This window comes from Aotus nancymaae, unplaced genomic scaffold (assembly GCF_030222135.1).
Source record: "Aotus nancymaae isolate 86718 unplaced genomic scaffold, 86718_ANA_hifiasm-v0.15.2.pri h1tg000015l_0, whole genome shotgun sequence".
Taxonomy (NCBI): Eukaryota; Metazoa; Chordata; class Mammalia; order Primates; family Aotidae; genus Aotus; species Aotus nancymaae.
Genome location: NW_026988426.1, coordinates 8,576,991 through 8,600,714, shown reverse-complemented (window position 1 = coordinate 8,600,714; position 23,724 = coordinate 8,576,991). Strand labels below are relative to the sequence as shown.

The 23,724-nt window shown below is 38.5% G+C and overlaps 1 protein-coding gene across 10 annotated transcripts in view; it reads left to right on the top strand.

The window, feature by feature from the left end:
* EBF1 (EBF transcription factor 1) overlaps nucleotides 1-23,724 on the top strand; it is a 410,966-nt gene that overhangs the window by 301,887 nt on the left and 85,355 nt on the right. For 5 of the 10 annotated variants that reach the window (XM_012461041.3, XM_012461037.3, XM_012461039.3 and 2 more), the window contains exon 9: nucleotides 5,460-5,590. In XM_012461041.3, coding sequence (XP_012316464.1) covers nucleotides 5,460-5,590 — 131 coding nt within the window. Of the gene's footprint in view, nucleotides 1-5,456; nucleotides 5,591-23,724 lie in introns of all 10 variants that reach the window. The other 5 variants (XM_012461040.3, XM_012461036.3, XM_064376492.1 and 2 more) reach the window with 1 other exon arrangement.

Genomic DNA, 23,724 nt, shown 5'->3' with positions numbered 1-23,724 from the left:
TGCAGGCACTTGAATCATGTAACACTTATTCTGTAAATCAGAAAATTTTAAACTACCGAGGGCATCTGTGATTTCTTCTGCCTTCTGTGGCTATTTGAAGGAAATATAAATGCTCGGGAGATAGAGCAGGTGATAGCAAATGTCCCCTGGTGCAATTGTCTGCACACAGAACATTAGTTGTTAAATATGTACTGGAGCCGAACAATTTCTTTCCTTTTTTTTTTTTTATTCTTCCCTCTCTTTTCCTTCTCACCACTACCATTGTTCAAGAAGCAAATTGGAAATCTGGTAATTAGGCCCTGACTCACGGTGTAGTATTAGAGTCCTGAGCCAAAGTTCAACACCCTGAAATGAAATTTAAACCAATTAATCTGTTAGATTTTTATCGCTTGTCCGTGTTTTCTCAGCAATTCCCCCAGCACGTGGCCTTTGATCAACTCTCATACAAACGCTAAAATGTGTGCCTGCTGCTAGCAAGATGGGAATGACATTAACATGGTACTCATAAAACAATCAGAGCAGAGAAGCCCTCAAACAGGCAGGGCATAGTAATATTTAATAAAAGCACACACATAATCTTCAGAATTAGCATTTTGTGCCTTGCAGTACCTTTGGGAGAAGAGCTTTTATTTGTGGAGTGATCATTATTATAACAAAGAAGAGCTACCTAATAATTTCCACTTTAACTCTGCAATGTGCCACGAGCATTTCAGAGCCATTATGCTAAACTGTGGTAGGGTAATCATGTTATTGTCATAGTTTGAGGGAAGGAAAATCTCTACTTTCGTGGCTGGTGAGGGGTGGGGGAAGGGATTTTAAAAAAAGAGGTGAATCCCACCCCCTTCGACCCTAAACTTTTATTTTTAATGAGATTTAAAACCAGAAATTGGCTTACTGGCCTTTCGGATAGAGTGTGAAAATTCATTGGGGAGGAAGAAAGAATCTTGTATTAATTAAATCAAGAATTTGCTGGTAAAGGTGGTTTTGTATTCAAATACCACCCCCACATTCCATAATATTTTCTTGGAGATAGAATTGTATTGATTATCACATCCCTGTGCTGAATTGAACTCTTTCATAAATCTTTTCACAGTCAAATTCCACTGAATCTATCCACTGTGACTATTAAAAGTGATTTTTCCCTGTCTTCCCTCTGTTTTTCTCTGGGTATCCCGAATGTAAGAAACAAGTCCTTGGCTGCTTTGGATGTACTCTGAGCTTTTTTAGAGAAAACGTGTCCAACACGAGGAGAGAAGGCGAGGCTCAGGGTCAGCGCAGCTGTTTTGTTTGTTTGTTTTATTTTGCTTTTTTAAAATGTCATTTTGCTCTGAAAAGTACAACTGTTCTCTCTCATAGAATTAAATGTTCTGCTGCAACTTAATTTTTTATTTTTATTACATAGTATCTTAATTTGTACACATTGAAAAAATCTAAATCATACAGATATGTAGGGAATAAATGTTAATAGTCTTTCTTTTCTGTCAACCCCTGTCTAGTCCTTCTTATAAGGACCCTCTGGGGACAGTTATGCATATCCTTCCTTCCAGACCTTTGTCCATCATACCTGTTCACATAGAATTGCATACATACACATACTAGAGCATATACAGGCTCACAGATATCATTCAAAAATAAACTTAATTACACTGTTCATTAGTTTGCAAATTGTTTTTTTAACATATTTTGAAATCTCTCCATATCAGTTAATAGAATTCTTTTGTGTATTTGAATGACACTCCTAGCATTCTATAGTATGAATATACCATAATTTCTTTAACCACTCCCCTGTTGGGGGGACCTAGACATCTGAATTTTTTGCTGTCAATACTGCAATGAACATTTGGGTACCTATAGTTTTGGCCACAATTGCAAGTATTTCCAGGTCTGTTTTTAGCCTGGCAGTTGTGTTGTGACTAGGGTTAAAGTGTAAAACAACAGCCTGTGAGTTAAAGCCAGCCCACACACATTTTGTTTGGCCTACACATTAAAAAATATATTGAATTAGTTTCCAACATTTAAAGATTGAAAAATTTCATATAAAAATATGGCTTCCTGGCTTCTTTGGAAAGATGACCAGAAACCCAGACCACACTGGGCCTGCATGTGTGTGGGGTCACCGAAGGCTGAAGCTGAGTGGTGCTGCCACCTTTCCCTGGGGCACATGCAATTCACCAGCACCCTCATCGTTTCCCATTGCTTTACAGATGTTGAGGGTCAGTGGCCATTCATCGCATGTTTGTTCTGAGAGTCTGAGCTGCTGTATTCATTTGAATGTCTTGCCTTGGTCTACGTGGGTCTGCGAATTCTTAACAATAGCTCTTGGGCCTGATTCTCTTTTGCACACAGTGTTTTCTATGTTGCATTATTGTTGCACATTTCTATGTTGCATTATTCGTGCACATAGTGTTTTCCATGTTGCATTATTGATATTTTGGGGTTCTTCATTTATGGGGACTATCCCATTCATTCATGCATTGTTGGATACTTAGCATTCATTCATTCATTTATTTATTTTTGAGAGACAGAGTCTCACCCAGGCGGAGTACAGTGGTGCACTCATGGCTCACTGCAGCCTTGAACTCCTGGGTTCAAGCAGTCCTTCTGCCTCAGCCTCCCCAGTAGCTAGGATGACAGGCTTGCACCTGGTAGTTTTTTTTAAAAACCTTTCATAGAGACAAGGTCTTACTATGTTGCCTAGGCCAGGCTTGAACTCTTGGCCTCAAGAGATCCTCTCACCTCAGCCTCCCAAAGTGCTGGGTTTACAGGTGTGAGCCACGACACCTGGTTTGACCTCCAGTTACTAAATGCTACTAGCTTCCCCTCCTCATCCTCTCTGTCTGGGATAGCTCAGGATTCCTTTACATATTTTTCAAACTTGCCAGTGGGGAGGTGTCACAAAGCTTCCCCTCAAGACTAATATGTTATAACAGATGTATACGAGGAACTTTGGAACCCTTAGAGGTCTAAACTTAGAAAGGTCTGAATGACTTACCTGCTCTAAGAATGGCATATAGTCTTGAAGCAGGCCAGTGGATGGCTGAGTGTAGAGGTAGGATGGACTGAGGGATATGTCATTCTTCCCGGGGTACTTCCCTTAAGGCTTTATTTCTCTAAAACTAAGAAGATGATGTCAAATATTGTTTCCTCACCTGGTTATCTCTGGAAACTTGATGCTCTTTCTTTCCTCTGAGTCGTTGACAGATAGCTCTCTTTCTGGAAAATTGCTCACAGTATTTGGAAACATTGCAACTTTCCTTGGGAAGTGTTTGAAAGCACATACACATACATGCATGTACACCTATATGACTTCTGTATCTTACATATAACAAGTGAAAGAAAGAGGGAATGGGTCAAGTTCAGAACCAGCAGGTCTTGCCCATGCTATTATAAGGCCATTCCTGTAGGAGAGTTTCTCAAAGACATAGAAAGACCCCCCTTCCACCTCCCTTTGTGCAATGAAGAGAAAGCCTGCAGGAGACCATATTTAGCTAAGGAAATATGCATGTGTGATTTAAAAAAAAAAAATTAACATAAATTCCAAACCTAGAACTGATAGTAAGCACCAAGACCATTTTGCGGTCTGTGTGGGTAATCACAGGGTCAGCAACTAATGACCCCATTGGATTCCATACTTTGACTCAGGCAGGACTCTCAAGACCATTCCAGATAAACAGATACCCTGTTCTTCTCAGAAGTACCAAGGATATCGTAACACCTTTTGTACTCCATCCTAACAACTAAGTAGACTGAGTTATAAATTAAGAATTGATCTTTGGAGACCTTAACAAAATGTTTCCAAACTGCTTATATTTTAAGAACTTTATATAGTTGTTAAATATAGTTTATTTCTCTTACAACTCGATTCAAATCATACATCATATTCTACCACTGCTTTGGGAGTACTTAATCATGCATTTAAACATTTGTACTTTTAAAGGTCATTTTTGTTTATGACAAAGCCCTTTGCTTGTGGAACACCGATCACAACCTCTATGTATGTTAAAAAATCGGACTAGAAATTTCAAGTCAAGTTATGAATCATTTACATCTTCTTGATTAATTATTTTGTTTTTGCGAGAAAGTAGAGGAGAGAAAAATCATCTGAACTGCCGAGTTTCAGTTGTCAATGCATTGCTATGAGTTCAGCCAACATGAAATGTTTAGTTTGGATATTTCCAAATTTCTCTGTGCAAATTTTTAAGATTAATTTGAATCAAAATCAAACCCATTCTACTTGTTTGTGTGGTGGCACGTGAGCAATGGTCCCACCGGGCTGGACTTAATATTTTCTTTCCTTCTTGCAAAAGTTAAAGCGTGACATTTTGCCAAATTTGACAAAGTCCAAATATTTTTTGCCAGTTTTTTTCCTGTTAAAATTAACTAGTGCTCTCATTGGCTTCAGTGCTCGGAAAGTCAGCCTTGGATACTTAATAAACTTTTTATTAAAGATGAGGGTCCCATTTTCTCTCCTTGAACAATATCTCCCTTGCTTTAGGATTTTGCTTTGTTCTTCATAAAAGTAATCATGAGAACAGAAGCATGACATTGTGGAGTTAAAAATCCTCAGTGGCACGAAGGTGCCCTCTGAGAGATTTTAAAAACAATCCAACAATTACATTTATGCCCAGCAATTCTGTTGAAAGTATGCCATGCTCATTAAACAAACCACCTCCAGTCTATTTGGAATCACAGTATTTACAAATTATTTCCCATCTCCAAGGACCATTTATAATGGAAAGAAAAGAGATATGAAATTTTGAAAAAGTCAATTCTAGGGTTTTATGCCTGGGAAAGACAGCAAAGCAAAGGTCATGGAAAACTCTGTGGCTGAGCCCTGACTCAGCTCTTTGGTTACATAATTTACCCCAAGTGACCTGCAATCTTCGCATCTGTAAAATGGGATCTATGACATTTATTTGAAAAAAAAAATCTTAATGATTTTTAATGAGACATGTTGCTATGTTAGCGTTTCAGACAGAAGGCATGGAGCAAGAATCATTTCCTGCTCCAGGCTCCTCTCTTTCTTAGCTTCCTATTGGATAGCAATGTTTATCTAAAAATATGTAAGTTTTCTTTTCAAGAGATATATTTAACTATGAAGCAATTCTGTAAGGTTTCCAATATATTCCAGAAAGTCACCCATTTTTAATAAAAAAAAATTCTTAGCATTTACAAATTGAAATTTACTTTGTGTTTTATTTCATAAAGTTTCAGGTTCGATAAAGATTTGGGTAAAATATGTGTATCTTCATAGAAACAATGAAAAGAATGCTTTTAAAATCTGTAGTGGCACCCTTAAGTTTCAGGTCCTAATGTGGCTAGGAAATGCTGAGATCTTGAGGGACTTTCTGTTAGTGAAAAGATAAAAGATTTTTTTTTTCCTTTTTCTCAAGTCTTCATCATTAAAGTTTGGTTCTAACAGCAGACTCCTTCTCTTTTTCATGTGTGTTGAAAAGCAGCTACTCCCTGTATCAAAGCCATCAGCCCGAGTGAAGGATGGACGACGGGAGGCGCGACTGTGATCATCATAGGGGACAATTTCTTTGATGGGTTACAGGTCATATTCGGTACCATGCTGGTCTGGAGTGAGGTAGGTGTTGTCTGAACATTAATATCTAATAGCTTGATCTAGTTGAAGATACTGCCTATACTTGAATTTCTAATAGAATGTGTAGACTTTAGTGGTGCCGCTCTGGGTGGGCCAGCTTCAGTTTACAGAATTTGGGGACACTAGAAGAGATGGTTTGGGTTTACCAGGAGGCAACAGTTACCAGTGGAATGACTTCCATTCTCTGGCCCATAGGCAGTGGGAGAGCTTCTGTTTTGCAATTTGTCTTTTTGGGCTTGACATGGTGTGGAGGTCCTATTGTATGTTGAGAAGTGAAGAGGAGATGTAAAGTCACAAGATGTATATTACACCCATTCAAGCTTTAGCAAGGGTGTAACCTGTGGCTATTTTGTAGAAAGAGTCTACTATAGCCTGATCTTCAAGGAACACCATTCAATGGCAGCATAATCCAGGTGTAGGTGGTTCTTGACTTATTTGATGACTATTCATTGGAGAGAGTGGTTTGCTGGGAGAATTTAGAAGAACTAAGGGCTCCTTAGGAATTTACAACTATCAGGCATCTCCGTGTGTGACTGCAACCCTGTGAAAATGACTATGTTCTAATTGTGCAGTGCTGTCCAAGCACTGTGATTGTTCTTTTAACCTACCAGTTGACTTGTCAGGCAACCATCAGCATCAGCTCAAGGTTAAAAAACATGTGCATCCTGTTATATAGATGCCATTGCAAATCTGCCATTGTGTTCTCAGTTCTGAGCCCCAATTTCTTAGCCAGCACTCTCAGGGCACCTTCTCTTTCACTTCACCAAAGTTTAGAATAAAAACGATGTTAGCATTACAAGATACCATAGGTTCATTCATCCCATTTGCTTTGTAAGTATGTAGTCGTCCTAACTTACTGAAATTTACCACGTTAGGCAACGTGCTAAACCTCAAGATAGATCATTTTACCCTTCTTTCTACACTAGGAGGTAGAGACCCTTAGCATACTTCTTTTCTTGATAAGGATACTGAGGCTTCTAGACAAATAATTACATAACCAGAGAGCAGCTGCCCAAAGTGATTTGTATATGGCCACACAAAATTTCCATTTCTAACTGTGCTCTCATGACACCATGGTTTAGCCTATCTAGATATTTTCTTTGTGTTTTCTCTTTAAAGGGGGCCATACAGATGAGCAGAAAGTTAAGACTGTGATAGCTGGGTATGTTTACCTCTCCAGAACAGAGGCTGCTCTTCTTTGTAAGCCTTCTCTGTACATTGCTAACTGACAGTAACCCACTCAGGCAAGCCCCTTGCTAGCTCCTGCTGCTGCTGACTTGGTATTTTCCACTCAGCCCACAAGAGGTATGCATTTGGTCAGAGAATCAAAGTTCTCATAAAGCCGAATCAGAGATGGGCTTCTCAGTCCACCCAACTAGTGGTTAGGCAAGTTTGAACATTCCAGCCATGAAAGATGGACTAAGTTCCCCTTGCCAACGGTACTCCATTTTTTGTTGAAACTATTGGGTTGTAAATTAGAAGCGTCAAATCCATAGCAGGTTTTGCTGCCAGCCTAGGGTCTTCACTGCTGGAGACAGCAGTCCTCACAAGGACAGCCTGTCCCAGGTCTTGTGGGCTGTATCGTCCATCTTTTCCATTTCTTTCCGTTGCTTATCTTGGATGTTAGGAGATGGGAAGAGTAGATATAATACGGACTCCTTGCTTCATGTCATTGCAGTCAAAGTGGAGCTCAGAATTGGCAGTAAATCTTACCCTGTGAAAAGAAGGTGGATTCATCTGAAGCTTCCTGTAAAACCTATGCCTTCTTAGCCCCAGTGGACTCCACTGGATAAGGAATAAGGACACATCAGGAAATTATTCATTTGCGCCTCTGCCTTGCCCCTAATCAAGGTCCCTCCATTTCCTCTCAGTTTCCTACTTTCTTGACCTGTTTTAAGAATAGCAAAGGGAGGTTAACATGTAACTTAGATTTATCCAAATTGCTTTAAAGGATCTGTTTCTATATAACAAAATTGATGAAAGTCATGGGAAGGAAAACCCATTAATGCAATACCTTCGTCCTCCTCCCTCCTTTGTCCCTCCACTGCCACTGCCTTGTGTGTGCCAGGAGCCCCTCTTCACTCTGTCTCAGGAGTCAGGGTGGGTCCAGCCAGGAGCTGAGGGTGGAGGATGCCTGCTTCTTCGTTGTCCAGTCCCTCCTTTCGGACTGTTCTTGGTGGTAGCTATGTCATAAATCAACCATGACCCTGTCCTCATGTAAACTGTTTCCCAAAATATTTGTGCAGATATTCTTTTAAAACAAGCAAATCCAACTGCATTAGCAGTTGAGGACCTGGATGTCAGACTTTAAATTATCATCACGATTGTCCTGATGTTCAGAATAATGAGGCTTGCAGAAGTGAACCTTTCTTTGCAATATTCTAAACTATTTCTATATTTAGGTTTTCATACAGGCTACTTGGCACACATAATTTTCTGTACTTTTTTCATGCAGGGAGAGAATTTGATACTGCCCCAAATAAAGAAATCCATTGTATAATGGTGAGAATTGAGAAATAGCTCATGCTTGCTAAGGGTTCATCATGGGTAGGCACTTCATGGGTGTCACTTTAACCCTCACAATAGCATTATAGTCAACACTCCTGTTATTCTCATTTTACATATGAGTAAACTGAGTCTCAGAGAGGTTAAAAAGCTTGCCCAAGGTTACACAGCCAGATAGGACTGAGATTGGATTTGAAGGATACTCTATGTTTTTACAAAGGAAGTAAAATTCCTAGTTGATAAGATAGCATATGCAAACTTGAGAGAGGGAAGAGTGACAGAGGAAAGAAAGAAAAAAAGGAGATGTTTCATAAGCCAGGTGGTATAGTCGTAGAAAGTAGTAATAGTAATACTAGCAGTAATGATGGTTGTTTTTAATCAAATAAAATTACATGAGGGCCTTTTATTTTTGTAGAAGCATAAAAATATCAACCAAGTTTGAGGCCATTAGTCAAAGCTTGCATTGTACAGAATCAGAATTTGATCAGAAGGCATCTAAGAAAAAGCTATAGAAAAATGCAGAGTGTGACTAATATTAGCTAACATTCATTCACTGAGCACTTAGTTCCTGCCAGGCAATATGATAAATGTTTGGAAGGGCCCTTGTGGGATTCTCACCACTTTGTATGATGTTGTTTTCATTTTACTGATGAGGAAATTGAAGCTTGGAGAAGTTAAATAAGTGGTTCAGTTATCAAGTGGTAGAGATGGGATTTGAACCCAAATAGTCCAACCCCAGGGCTTACCTGCTTACCTTCCATAATTTAGCCTATGCCACTATTTTTATCCTAGGGTATCATCAGCTCAGGGTGATAGGCTCACATTGTCATGATGCCTTGTGCTGTGTGTGTTTTAACAGTGGCTGTTACCTTCCAAAGTCAGGTAGAATTGGCATGTACAGACTCAGAGAGGTAAGAAGTCTTCCCTTCATCTTCCAGTTGTATATGGCTTCTAGGTAGAATTCATCTTTACGAAGTAAAGGATACCTGCCTTGTGCTAGGGCAAGAGAGTGAACCTGTTTAGCCTTATCTCCAGAGCTGGATCCCTGTCCATTCAAAGTCTTTGCCCCAGACAACGTGATCTTGAGGTTTATGCCATCTCTAAGATCCAGTCCTAATTTTAAGTAGACTTTTATCACTTCTACATTTCCTTACTCTATAGCCCAACACACCCAGAAAGCAGGCTGGCGGGCTAGGACAAGCAGATAACATTTTAGATTAGCAGCTGATGCTATTATTTAGAGTCTTTTTTTTTTTTTTTAACTAAAGAATTTTAAAGAGAGCCAGAGAAAATCGAGCTGGCTTAATTTACTCTCATCTGTGCTCTTCTCCTACCAACCCAATCTTCCACAAATGAGTAGTTCAGTTTAGCTCACGGATAGTCACAGATCACCCCCTGAGGGGTGGGAAGAAGAAAGGAGCACTTCATTTCTCCTAACTCAGGGCTGCCTTCTGCAAACTCCCAAGTTCACATGGCTTCTTGTGAATTCGATTTGCCCCCTTCCTCTTTCTTTACTGCTTCTTGCCCTTTCTCCTCTCCCTCCCTTTAGAAAGTAAATTATTTGACTGTTATTCTTATGCTCCCTGCCCTGTCCTACTTCAAAAGTCTTTTTAAAAAATCTTTTTAATGTTTTATATACAAATTTAGGAAAACCAGCAGGGTTGATGTGTGATAATGTTTAATGTGGGTTGAGTTTTTTTTTGACCAGGGCTGCACTTGGTTGTTTTGCTTTTCTACCAACATGTGATTTGGAGCAGGGAGGGGCTCCTGCTTCTAGTTTGTAGAACTAATTGTTATTTTAATATCTCCTCTGAATTCCTCCAATTTCTAAACAGTGAGCACTGGTCGGCTTGCCTGCTGGGGGTCTAGCACTGGGATAGGTACCATGGGTCATTAAAGTTGGGCTTTGTGGGATCTGGTGTTTTATTTGGAAAGACAACTTGCCCTCATGAAGCAAATTAGAGAGTTACATAATATATTTATATAATCTAGTATTTAATTGGTAGTTTACAATTCAAGGCAAGGTTCTAGAAGGCAGAGAAAGTGGTGTAGTGAGATGTAGATTGTTTGAATGACCAATCAAGGTCCTCGTAGGTATGGATGTATCTCTGTGCTTAGGTACGTTAGGCTCTCATGACCCTTTTATTTAATCACAGAAATATCTGAGATAATTTAAACAACTTAAAGTATTTAAGCTGTCAATTTTAGAAAGCGCAATGGTGGGTTTGGTGGGGAGCATAGAACAATATTCCAGGCAAGGGTTTAGATTGCATGGGGGTGGCAGTGGATACGGAGCCAGTTGAGAGACTTGCATATTGATTGTCCTTCCATTGCCCAATCAGAGGATCTAGATTTAGTCAGTGTTGGTCACTGGGCCTCAGTTTCCCATCTGAAAATAAAGGGCTTAGTCTACATCCTCTTTGAAATCAGTGCTACAATTCTAGTGATTCCTTTTTTTTTTTGAGACAGTCTCGCTGTGTAGCCCAGGCTGGAGTGCAGTGGCGCAGTCTTGGCTCACTGCAACCTCTGCCTCCTGGTTCAAGTGATTCTTTTGCCTCAGCCTCCTGAGTAGCTGGGACCACAGGGGCATGCCGCCACAACCAGCTAATTTTTATGTTTTTAGTACAGACTGGATTTCACCATGTTGGCCAGGCTTGTCTTGAACTCCTGACCTTATGATCTGCCCGCTTCAGCCTCCCAAAGTGCTGGTATTACAGGCATGAGCCTCCTCGCCTGGCTTAGTGATTCCTTTTAAGTAGAGTTTCTTCCTCTGAGAATCCCCCTACAGTAAGACGGGGACAGTGGCAGCAGATGGAAAACTGCTCCTTTTCTTCCACTACTCTTTTCTTTCAGAGCACGCTTGAATACACAGATGTGATGTTTATTTGCAAAAGGATTCTTTGAACTTCATCAAAACAATTTAATTGCCACAAAATTGGACCGCCCTATTGATATGTCTTCAGTCAATATTTTTACTCTCTGTGCTTCAGATTCTGGTATCTGATATAAATCTGAGACTTACACCACAGTGTTGGCCTAATTCGTCTTCCAGAGAGTGCTATGGAATACTAGTTCTACAGGATATTAATAGATACCCCTTGGGAGATGAGAGAGGGAGATTTTTCCTGGTAAGTTTGGGAAATGTTGAGTCAAACAAATTCTACTGGTCTTTCTTCTAGGGCTTTGCAGAACCTTTGAGGTACTAGCATGTACCACGAATACTTAAATGCAGTATTCAGCATGTCCCAAACTTTTGTGAATGCAGAACCTCCCCCCCTTTATTTCCCAAGGGTCACCTTACATGGTATATTTGTGATAGCTGAAGTGCATTTTGGTTTCATGTTAACGGAGCCAAGTCATGAAATTCAATCACAAAGCGATTGCACTGGGATAGATGTGAGAAAATCATCTGAAATATTTGCAGGGTATCATTCAGATTAGACCAGGAATGTGTAGAGCCATTATTCTTTAATGCTGCAAGGCTTTGAACAAAATGTCCCTCATATTTTGCATCTGGTTTTAGTCAGTACACACTTGGAATTAGATGCCATATGATTTTGTAGGGCAGCTATATTTAAAGATAGCCGGTACCACTTAGCTCAGATGGGAGAAGCCAGCTTCCTCGCTGTATGAAGCAATTAGTCTCACACAGGGCCTACTCGTTGTCTTCTTTATCCAGATGAACGTTTTCTTCAACTACATTCCCAGACATAGGGAATGAAGTCAGAAGAAATCTCTGGGGGAGACCTGTGGGTGAATATAGTTGGGCAAATGGCAGTTTAGGGGCTGAGAAGCAATTTTGCCACTTAAATCAAAAAATTGGAAAACCAAGTAGTAAATGCAGTCCTTGATTTCTTTCTTTCTGTCTATCTCTACTTTCCATTCTCCTTTGTACACATAGCTCAGAGGAATGATTGCCAATAAAAAAGAGGATTGGCTTCTCTATGATATTAAAGAGGGAATGACTAAGAAGCATACATGTATTCCATGGGAAGTTTCCCAGGCCTTTTTGCCCGGCCTTGACTCTTACTGAACCACATGAAGAGTCACAACATTTTAAGGGCCTTGAGAAACCTTTTTTTCAGTCAAGTACAGCTTTCTTATTTTGTGAGGAGAAAGAGACTTCGGAGTGGCATGGTAGCTTGTCCTGGGAGCATACTAGCTACTTAGTGCTGGGCTCAGAGCCCAGTTCTCTTGACACCCAGCTTCACTCCCATTCAGTTTTGGTTCTACCAGATTTTCTCATGAAAATTCCATAGGCTTTTAACATATTTCCAGAAATTTACCAAACCCTCCTAACTTTTATATGTAATTGCGCCAGCACTCTAGAGACTTATCTATACCACCTTGTGAGATACAGCTCCACTAAAATAAAAAAGAAAATTAAGATGGAGAAAGACATTATGTCAAATATTACCTCTTTCAAAATTTTATGATAGAAATGTAATACAATGTAAATAGTTGTGTCCATTTTTTTTATATATATTGAGTAAATATAAATTTAATTCAAAATTGATTAATTGCATGGATTTAAAATAGCTCATACTTGCGTAATTTTTTCTAAATGTATGTTTCATGTCCTATATTTAACCTGTGCTTATTGACCATCTATTATGTAGAAAATGCTTTATGCAAAATTATAAACTTGTTAAAAAATTTAAAAGCAGTCTGGATTAGTTGCATTAAACTTTGACTATGACTTTAAAGAACAACTTTCAAGCCTAAGTAATTTTATGGGAAATCATTTCTAAATGAGCCAGCATATTAAAAAAAAAACAGATAAAAATGTTCTAATGGCCTTTTTAATATAGTTACATAGTTACAGCCATGCTCACTTTATTCCTAAAATGCCTTAGTCTGTATTTTTATTTTTGATGACTGAGGCACTGGAAATCTATTTTCTATGTTGATAATTATGAAATAGTTAAAAAGAACTTTAAGATGACATTTTCAGCTTGTTATTTACAGTGTATTCAGGAGGCACATGTATGTGTCTGTAACCTGAAAATAGGAACCACAGAAGTGTGATGGATTTCTAATTTTCATATGAATCAATGACAGAATTCACACCTGGCTGCAGTCATGTGACTGTTATGAAGAAAATGAATATTTATGGATATCTAGATAGTGCTGTATTCCTTTTCTTGCTGATGGTTGATCTCTAGGATGGTTCCCTGATACCCTGAGCTAAATAAATAAAGCCTTGTAACTTTTACTGGCTTTCTCTTTTCTAAAGCCACGACTTCTTAGTTTGGGATTCAGGCACACCACCTTGACTCTAACCTTTCTTTTCATCATCCTCACCCACCATTCATCTTAATTTATGTTCTATTCCATTGACTCATTAGCTGCTCCTAGTACCTGCAGTAACTTTTCTCCCTGTCTTGCTGATGCCATTCCTCCCCACGGGATCCTTTTCCCTCCTTTCTGTACCCATATCCCTCTGCCCTTTAAGATACTATAAAATATCACCTTTTTCTCTGAAATATTCCCATATGACTCTAAGTATAGATTATTTTCTCTTCTGACTAAATTCTTATGTTGCCTTATCTCTACCATATTATGTTCCTTATACCTTTCCATCTTTAATTATCATGATTTAAAGGCATACCCTCTTCCTTGAAGGCAGGATCCAGGATAAAATCAGCTTAATTTTCTGTGATGCCAAGCACAGAGCTTTGCACATCTGAGGCATTAGTGAAAATTTGTTGAATGATACTATTTCCTCTTTCATTAATTCATTCAAACAAATGCTCTCTATTAGTAACTGTTGTAGTTGGCGATGCTTGAAAGTGTTCGTACTAGACAAACAGATCATGGTCCAGGTTTTGTTAATGTATGTATGGGTAGGTAGTTTATATTTAGATACAATTGTGTAATAAGTATGTACATAAATGCCTTAATGTAAATCTATTGGTGATGGTGAGAATTGAGTACTAATAGAAGTAACACGTGTTGACTGGTTGATACAAGTGATGCCTTTTCCTACACTTGTTATAGAAATTATGTCAATTAATCCTTGTAATAAACTATTAGGTAACTAGTCCCATCTTACTCCCTCCCCCATCCTACCCTCCCATTCCTACCCACCCCGCCCCGCATTCCTCAATAAGGAGACTGAAGGGCGCAGAGGTTGAGTGACTTTCCAAAGGTCCCACAGCTGATTATTGGCAAAGCATGGATTTGAATCAAAGTCCAACTGACTCCATAGCCATCTCTTAACTATCTAATATGAATGTAATAAAACTTTTTTATTCAGAGATATGTTATAATAACATCAACTCTCCAAAATTCAGCATGAAACCAGAAGCAAGCCAAAAAAGTAAATAAAATAAAAAGCTTTGGGTTAACAAGAAGAAAATACTTTTTTTTTTTTTGAGATGGAGTTTTGCTCTGTCACCCAGGCTGGAGTGCAATGGTGCAATCTTGACTACTGCAACCTCCGCCTCCTGGGTTCAAGGGATTCTCCTGCCTCAGCCTCCCAAGTAGCTGGGATTATAGGCGCCTGCCACCATGCCCAGCTAATTTTTATACTTTTTAGTAGAGATGGGGTTTCCTCATGTTGGTCAGGCTGGTCTCAAACTCCTGACCTCAGGTGATCCACCCACTTTGACCTCCCAAAGTGCTGGGATTACAGGCATGAGACACCATACCTGGCCATAATACTTCTTAAGAAACTACGTTATCTGTTTTCCTAGGTAACAGCAAATTAGGAGGCCCAAACTGGAGGCAGATCAAGTGTGGAGGCAGGCTATTGGATACAGGCTCAGTGACAGCTGATGACCTGATGTCTAGGGAAGAAATAGAAAGCCTAAAAAGCAGACACAGAACTATATTACTGCACAGCTCATTAATGACTGTTTCTAATGACGGTGGCCCTGAGTAATCATAAAAGAGCTAGCAATTATATTTAATACATACTGTTTAAAACAGCAAGGCGTGTATAATGCAACCTTGAAAGACTTTCAGCAGAAGGAATTGTAGAGACACATTGTTAAAAGGAGTTTGGCTTCAATTTTTTGTAGTGCTTAATTTGATCACGTCTCTGAGTTCCTGAATGTTAAGTGAGGAATTACTGGTTGTATGTGCTAGTATCAATGTATACCATATGTAGATATTAACAACACCACAAAAAAATGTTAGAATGAGTCTTTGTAACTTAAAGCTTTGACATCTTTTTTTTTTTTTTTTTTTTTTTAAATAGCTTGGAAAGACTCTACAAGTCTTTTGGTGAAAGGTGAATTCATTCCCTGACTACTTCGTCTATCAGTCTGTTGGCTTTTATATTTTTCTTTTCTAATTCCACAGGCAAAGATTCTGCCTTGTGAATTGCCAACATTGATAACAAGCATTCATCCCCTTCCATAAATGCATTCTGATTTCCTTTTCCTTTTATATTTTAATTTTCAAACAAACAAGCAAAGAACACAGGACACTGAGCCAGGCCTGAGTAGGGAATGATGTTCCTTCTTGACTGAATTTAGAAAAACAAGTCTTGAGAAAGAGCTCATTGTGCAGCCTCAAACCACAGGGGCTGGCGTTGCTGGTGTCTGATGCTCTCCTTCTGGAATACCCTGGGCCTCAGGAACTCACCCTTGCTTTTCCAGCTCCCAGATGGTCAGGATGGGATCCAGTCTTTAATGGGGCCCAATTGGCACAAGATCTACATCCTGGGAAGAGAGCTGGAAAAAGTATATTTAAAAAATAAATTACAAAATAAATAAATAAATAAACTCACAAAACCAGAGGTAGTGGAAGCATAATGTATTTACTGCAGTCTTTTTCTCCCAAATCTGTTACTTTAAAAGATGATCTTGTTGCTGTTTTGTTTTGTACAATTAACTGCATTGATTTAGGGACCTGGTTAAATTCCTGGTCAGAAGAACTGGGCACTATATTTCTGTGAATGTTTAATGAGGATACCAGGAAGCTTGTGGTGGCAAAGTAAAAAGTTTCTTGTTGTTGTTATTTGGGTATTTTTTAGTAAAAAGAATTCTGAATGGAATAGTGTTGATTATTTCCTTTTTGTAGATTCATAAGGAACTTTAGTGAATCTTTATCTTAATTATTAATGGTGGCTAATGGCATCACAATATTTATTCATTCAACGTTCAACAAGTATTTATGGAGGTCTTACTAGTTGCAGGGCCTTGTTAAACACTGAGAACATAGCAAAAACAAGGAAGGCCAAGTTCATATCCTTATGGGGCTGATATTCTACTTAAGGGGACACAGGCAATTAATAGGAAAGAGCATCTACATCCTTCTACTATCCATCTGAGTCTGTGTTGATATCTACGTTGAGAGAAATTTCACTGTTAAGTAACCTGACTATTCAAAAGCTAGATTTTAAGTTCTCCCATTTAACTCAATTTCTGAGACTTTAATTTCAAAAGTTTATGACATTCATACATAAAGTTTATCTTTAAGGATTCATGTGACTCAGCATATTTTGGTAAACATCGGTTTAAAGTTATTTTCTTAAAAGGACAAAAGGAAACCAGAATGTTTGTGAAACAGTAAATGCCTCCTCTGGCTTTTTCTCACGTTCCCTGAGAAATCATACACTGCTTTTGAGACAGGCAATTCTTGGGAATGAAAGAATCTGTGTTATGAAACCCAGAGAACTCTGATTAGGGAAGAAACCAAAACACACCAAGGACTCAGAAGAAGAGCTGGCGTCTCCTGATTTATGTTGTAGCCACTTTAGGGAAATAGAGCTATAATATGGAAGATCAGCCAGCACAGTGGCCAAGAATGTGTAATTTTCATATTTCAGTTTCCTTTAGGAACTCCTGAAAATAATATCTTTTAAATGCCATGTCTAACCAAAAAGATGCACGTTTCAGAGTGGTGGAGGAAAAACAAGTTTGCCTGTTTGGTCCCTAACACCGTGGTATCTCTTTAAACCTCCATAGTTTGATTTGGTTTTAGAGCTTTAATTATGCTCTTAGGTTACAGTTTTCTTATTTAAGTGTCTGCTTCGTGTCCATCACTCAGTACCCCCTGCCTATCTCAAAAGAGGTGGATATTATTATCCTAACTGAGGAGGAGGGAGAATGCTGTGAGAATTATTAATACATAAATTAAAACATTAATCTGAAGAGTGCTTTAGGGTCCCTAGAGAAGCTCTACCCAAACATAAAGCATATGTAATATTATTATCAGCACCTCCACAGAGCAGATAGGCGCTATTGCAGTATAAGATTAGTAAACTGAGGCACAGAGGGTGTCAATGGGTGAATGGGCTAGCGTGCCAGACCCTTAGATGGGTAACATCTAAAAACCACCTTGCCAGTGACCACGGTAGGCTTTTTCTAGCCACAAATGTTCATTATTTTTCCAGAAAAGAAACTGTTCATTCCTTTTGTCCCTTCTCTTTGAGTCTTTGCTTGTTTTGTACTTTTTTTTCTTTACTTTTAAGCGTTGAAGGTGATTAAGGTTAAAATATTAGGTACTAAAACTAGTAATGAGAAATTGCTGGTGTGCTCTCTAGTAATCCCAGTTATTTTTTGGCTTTGTGGCTTGGAACTTAAAATTGCATTTATTTTACCGACTCCTATTGGTTGGAAAACATGCATAAAGGCTTATCTTGGAATTGCTTTTTTGTTTTCCTGAGGAATTATTCTCAGCTTGCCTTTCACCAGTGAGGAAAGTTGTTTGTTTGAGTGCCCACTATGTTCCCAGGACGTTTCAAGATATGGGAAAAGCTGAGGATACAATCCATGCTTTCGAAGGCAGAGATCAGATGCAAAGTACATGTACCAGGAATTGTGGAAAAGCCATAAACAGTCATATGGAGAGACAGTCATGGTTGTATAATGATGGTCACTAGTCAGGCCTGACTTGCCACTTCCAGTTGGTTCCTTGATCGTATTTCTTAACTTTCCTGAAGCTTATTTTCCTCATCCATGAATCAGCTAATAATCATACCTATCCCTTAATACTACAGGATACAAATCACTGAAAGAGTTTAACAAAGTGCTTGACACATGGGAAGAAGACAACAAAAGGTCATTATTGTTGAAGTCATTATCAAGGTCATTACCATCATCAATTTAGTGAGAACTACAACAATACAGATAATAAAAGCTGCTGGCTCTCAGAGGAGAAAGTAGTCCCCAAGAGTTACTCTCTTCCTCTGGAATTCTACAACATGCTTCCATTCAAGTTTTTAAACAGTAGGTATTCTCATTTACCTACCATAGGGGCCATACTTTTGATATGATGGGAGGCTGTCTGAAAGCCATGTAGAAGATTGTCCTCTTCCTTGCCCCTCTTCTGGGCTTCCAGACTTTGCAGGCTGCCTCTTTGGAGTTCTACATGCACAGCTGCACAATCTACCATGCATTCTCTCTCTTGATTTCAGCTCTTCTGTCAAGGAGAGGCCCCATTCAACCACCTCCATCTCTGGCTCCATCTCTGTCATGGCCACAGCGGCTTTACTTTGCACCCAGAGGCCACAGTGAGCATACCTCGCCTGGCTAACCCCTACAGGGTTCTTCAGGTCCTGTGGTCTGAGTCTGGAGAAGAGAAAATGCTCACACAGGCAGCTTAGAGGGAGCAGAAGTGTTGCTGCTGGCAGGTCCCTGGCATGCTGACAGCCTCACCTGGAGCCCTGCAGAGATTGTGTGTGTTTCATCTTAATGCCACATGGAAAAATCATTTCTTCTGAATGTAATATTAATGCATTTTTATTGTTGAGCAATTGGAGAATTCAGAGAGGCATACAGAAGAAAGTAAAATTACCCATATTTCTACCATCTAGGGGTAACTTCCATTAACATTTTGATGTTTTTCCTTTCTCCTATGCAAATATACATCGAATTCTTATATAATCACATGTAATACATATTGCCCCAAACTGATGTTATTCTACTTTTAAATAACATTTTTTTCATTATAAAAATAATGGCTTCATACAAATATGTTTATTTCATAATTACTTATGTGATCTGGTGTAAGTTTGGGGAATTTACACACAGAAATACATATACATAGGAGGAAGAAGCAGACAGAGAAGACAAACCACACTGAATATTAGAAGTTCAGAAATAAACACTCTTACCATTTAGCAAAGATCTTTTGGTGCCTACTTTTTAAAAAAATTTTTAAAAATTTTTAAACTTTTTAAAAATTTCATCTTACCATTTTTCACTGGAGTCACAGACATCCTTTTCTTTTTTACCACTTAGATGATATACAAGCAGTGGTCTCCTGCTCATATTGAGGCCTGAGTGCTGAGCCAGTCAGATAACTAACATTAAAAGCAACTTAGTTAGAAAATGACAGTTGAGTATTAGCAGGCTAAGAACTGCAGATTCATCTGGACTCATGGATAATGATTATGATACCCAGTGGGGTCAATGATTTAGTAGAATTCTGGCTGAATTTATGTACATATTTATTCCAGAAATATTTTGAAAATACTCTGTATATAAGTTCTTAACTACTTAATTTGGCAGTGATGCGATTGTGACTCACTTCAACCTTGACTTCCAGGGCTCAAGTCATCCTCCCACCTCAGCCTCCCAAGTAGCTGGGACTACAAGGTGCACACTGTCATGCCTGGCTAATTTAAAATCTTTTTTTTTTTTTGTAGATATGGGGTCTCACTTTGTTTCTCAGGCTGGTCTCAAATTCCTGGGCTCAAGTGATCCTCCTGCCTTGGCCTCTCGAAGTGTTGAGATTATAGATGTGAGCCACCACACCAGGCCAAGTTAACTACTTTAGAAAGGTTACAAATGTGAATTACACTGTGTAACTGATCTCAGGAACTATCTAATGAGAGAAAGATATGTAGGACAGAATTTATGTCACAAAGCAAAATAGGCTGCTAAGCATTATAGTATCAATATCATAATAGTATAAATTCCTCAAAAATGCAGGCAATTTTGACCCTTAGGATCAGGTAAAACGTACTGGAAAAGGAAGCAGATGATTGGGGTCTTCAAGAACAAGTAAAATGTCAGTAGAAGAATGTGTAGGAAAGAATGGCATGAAGAAAGCAAAACCATTGGGCAAGGGTATGGTGTTTTCATCTATACACATGCCCTTTACTCCAGAATGTGCTAAAGCAAAGTGCGAAGTGTGCCTAGGAAGGGAAATTGGCTGTCAGGCCTTGGAAAACCCTAAATATTATTCTGCCAAGGAGTTTGAACTATGTAGTAGGCAAAGGAGGCAGTTGAGGGTTTGAGGCAGGGCATAACATGATGAGATTGTATTTGAAGAAGATAATTGTGATGGAATAAGTAGTAGAGGGAGGTCATTTAGAAGGCAATTTTTCCTAATACTGTAATAGTGTAAGAAAGAGTGACAGCCTGAACAGGAGAAAGAGAAGAAGCAGAGAAGAGCCAGTGGGGTCCAGCTAAGGGGCAAAATCAATACGACTTAAGAAAAATAAAGGAAGAAAAAGAAATAATGATAACCTCAAGTTTTCTATTTTGGGTAATTCAAAGGCTAACATTCCTTTAACTGAGTCAGGGGACACAGGAACAAGAAATGTATTTAGAGGTAGTAAGATGATAAATTTGGCTTGGGTCATGTTGAGATTGAGATGGCGAGAAGACTTGTTTGGGGAGATTCTGTTACTCTGTTGCTCATAAAAATTTGGTGCTTGGCCAAAGAGATCAAGTCTACAGGTGTCAATCTGGAAATCAGTTTAGCTGAGATGGTTGAGCTAATGGGTGAAATCAAGAAGTGCTAGGCAAATAGAGAGAAAAAAAGGACAAAACTTGTGAAATTTCTACAATTAACAAGTTGACAGAAAAGTGGGGCAAATGAAGAAACCAAAATAATCCAGAATCAATGAATAAGAGAAAATCTCTGGAAAATACTTATTTACATGTATAAGAGATTGGTTTTCATCCTAGTGTTTTAATCAGTATTAGTTAACTTGCCTGACCATCAACTTTCCTCATCTTAAATACATGAACCACAAAGATGAGTTTTAAAAATTAGTGAATATGAAAATGCCTTGGTAAACCATCAGACACTTTGCAAGTCTTACGTCTTATGATTAGTGTCCCATAAGTGAAGAAAATGTCGAGTTCCAAAGAAGAGAAAGAGTAGTGTCAGATGCTACCGAGTTTCAGAAGGATATTTCTAGCCTAAATTGTTTGGTTCGTAATTTAAGGAAGTTAAGTCAAAGAATGAATCTGTTCTTCAATCACTTAGAACAGTATTTACCAAGGTAATAGGGCGTGTGCCCCTGGTAATACAAGAGACAATTTTAGATTCGACACAGACATGAAGTAGAACTGAATCACATTGTGAGAAAGTTAGTCTCGTTTTGGTTTCTCTTTCAATCACTCCTTTTGTTTCTCTTTTAATCTTTTGTTTAAATTTCATAATTCTGATTTTTATTAAAGGGATAAAGTCTCAGTTAGGGCAAAGAAGTCTTTAACGTCTAACACTAGCTAATCACCCTTTTCAATAAACTCCTTCAGGTTGTCAACAACATCCAGCTAGAATTTACATCATATTAACTTCAAGATTACTATGTACAATACCTTCTTATTTTAGCAGTTGATACCAGTTTTTCAATTATGGTAGTGACATAAAGATTCCTTTTAAAACAAGTGTTTTTAGGGCCGGGCGCAGTGGCTCAAGCCTGTAATCCCAGCACTTTGGGAGGCCGAGGCGGGTGGATCACGAGGTCAAGAGATCGAGACCATCCTGGTCAACATGGTGAAACCCCGTCTCTACTAAAAATACAAAAAATTAGCTGGGCATGGTGGCGTATGCCTGTAATCCCAGCTACTCAGGAGGCTGAGGCAGGAGAATTGCCTGAACCCAGGAGGCGGAGGTTGCGGTGAGCCGAGATCGCGCCATTGCACTCCAGCCTGGGTAACAAGAGCGAAACTCTGTCTCAAAAAAAAAAAAAAAAAAAAAAAAAAAACACACACACACACACAAGTGTTTTTAAACAAAAAGATAATCACTTTTAGAAATATTAAGTATGTAATTGTATTGGTGGTGTGTAGATATGATGAAACTAAGAAAGTGACATTCCATTGATGGATATTTGAAAAATTTAAATTAGCCCTCCCTCCTTCTGTTTAAATTTTCAGCCAAGCTGAAACAATGTGTGAAACTTATTTTGTAATTTGTGGATCCTGACTTTTACACCCTAGATCTGGACCCTGTCCTTCCTCTAGGATGTTGGGTCAATTTTTGGAGCCATTAAACATTTCTAGATTTCTGTGTCCTTAGCTGTCAAAATGAGAAGATTAGCTCTCAACTATCACTAACATTCCTTCCAGCAATACATTCTACAGTTCTTTGAGTGATTAGTAAATAAGCCTGTGCTTTCAAATTGATCAAAGTTAGCTAAAATGTTTTTCCTCCATAAACATCAATATCATGTGTCAATGCTAAAGACTCTTTTCAGACTAACATTCACAGCTAGGAAAACATCAACAAATTTATTCTCTAATTATGATTCAGATTCTACCTCATCTGTGAAGGATTGTTGTTTAGAAAGAATCTCTCCTTTAGTTAGGGCAATTAATTAAAATTGAAAATGAAATTGTAAATGAAAATTTGTTTGCATTTCCTGAGCCTAATGCTTTATGCTAAAGCCCCACTGTCAGTCTGTAGTTTTATTGCAGTCATATCTAATCAATTTATAAAGCCCATGAATTTTGTTCCTCAGTATAGCAACTCATACATATTAGGTCCCTATACTTAAAAAGAATCTTCATCCATCTATTTACTAATATCTTTCTGTCTTTTAAAATGTATTTCCCCTGAGAGCAGGTGAAGTATTTTCTAACTGGCTGAAAGTTCTTCTAAGTATTATTGTGAGTTGATGGTACTCTATATCCCAAGTATGTGTTAAAATTAGAAGCATACCTTGTATTTGGAATATAACAACATGGACCGTCCTTCACTACCAAAAACACAGCAAAGGACCAGCAATAAATGAAAAATGGAGATAGCATGGGTACAGAAAACACACACACGAAGTCTTTAGATCAGGAAAAAAAATGAGTTTGTTACTACCTTTAAAAAGTTTCCATATGAACAATTTCTTCTCTATGATTACAAGGGAAGTATTTGCCCTGTCACTTTTTTTAACTGCATCAGTCACCTTTTGCTCTAACTTGCTGTGACAAGGGTAAATTTCCCTGTACAAGCAACTTAATTTTAAGATTTTCTCATCTGAAAAAAAGGATAAAAATACAGTCATTGTTCTGACCAAATTAGTGTTTATATGTAAAATATCCAGCAACATGGTAGATACCTCCCGGGAACGCAACAAGTGTTAGTTCCAAACATTGCAGTAACAGTGTCTGAAGAATTGAGATTAACATACTCTTGATTTGGGGAAGATCATCTTTCACTGCCTTCAGAGCCTCTTTCTTCTCTCATTCTCTCTGTAGTATTAAACTCAATTTCCTGATTTCCATGCTTACAGATTACAAGAGCAAATCAGAAGGTGCTAAGAACAACAGGAAGAAAAAGGCAAAGCAGCAGAGTAAAATAGAAATAATTTCAAAATCTTAGAAACGTGGAGCCATTCAGTACAGGGATAAATAACCCTTTGTACCTCAATAGTCATCTAGGGCTTTTTTATATTATAGCAAGAATATTCCAAATGATGATCT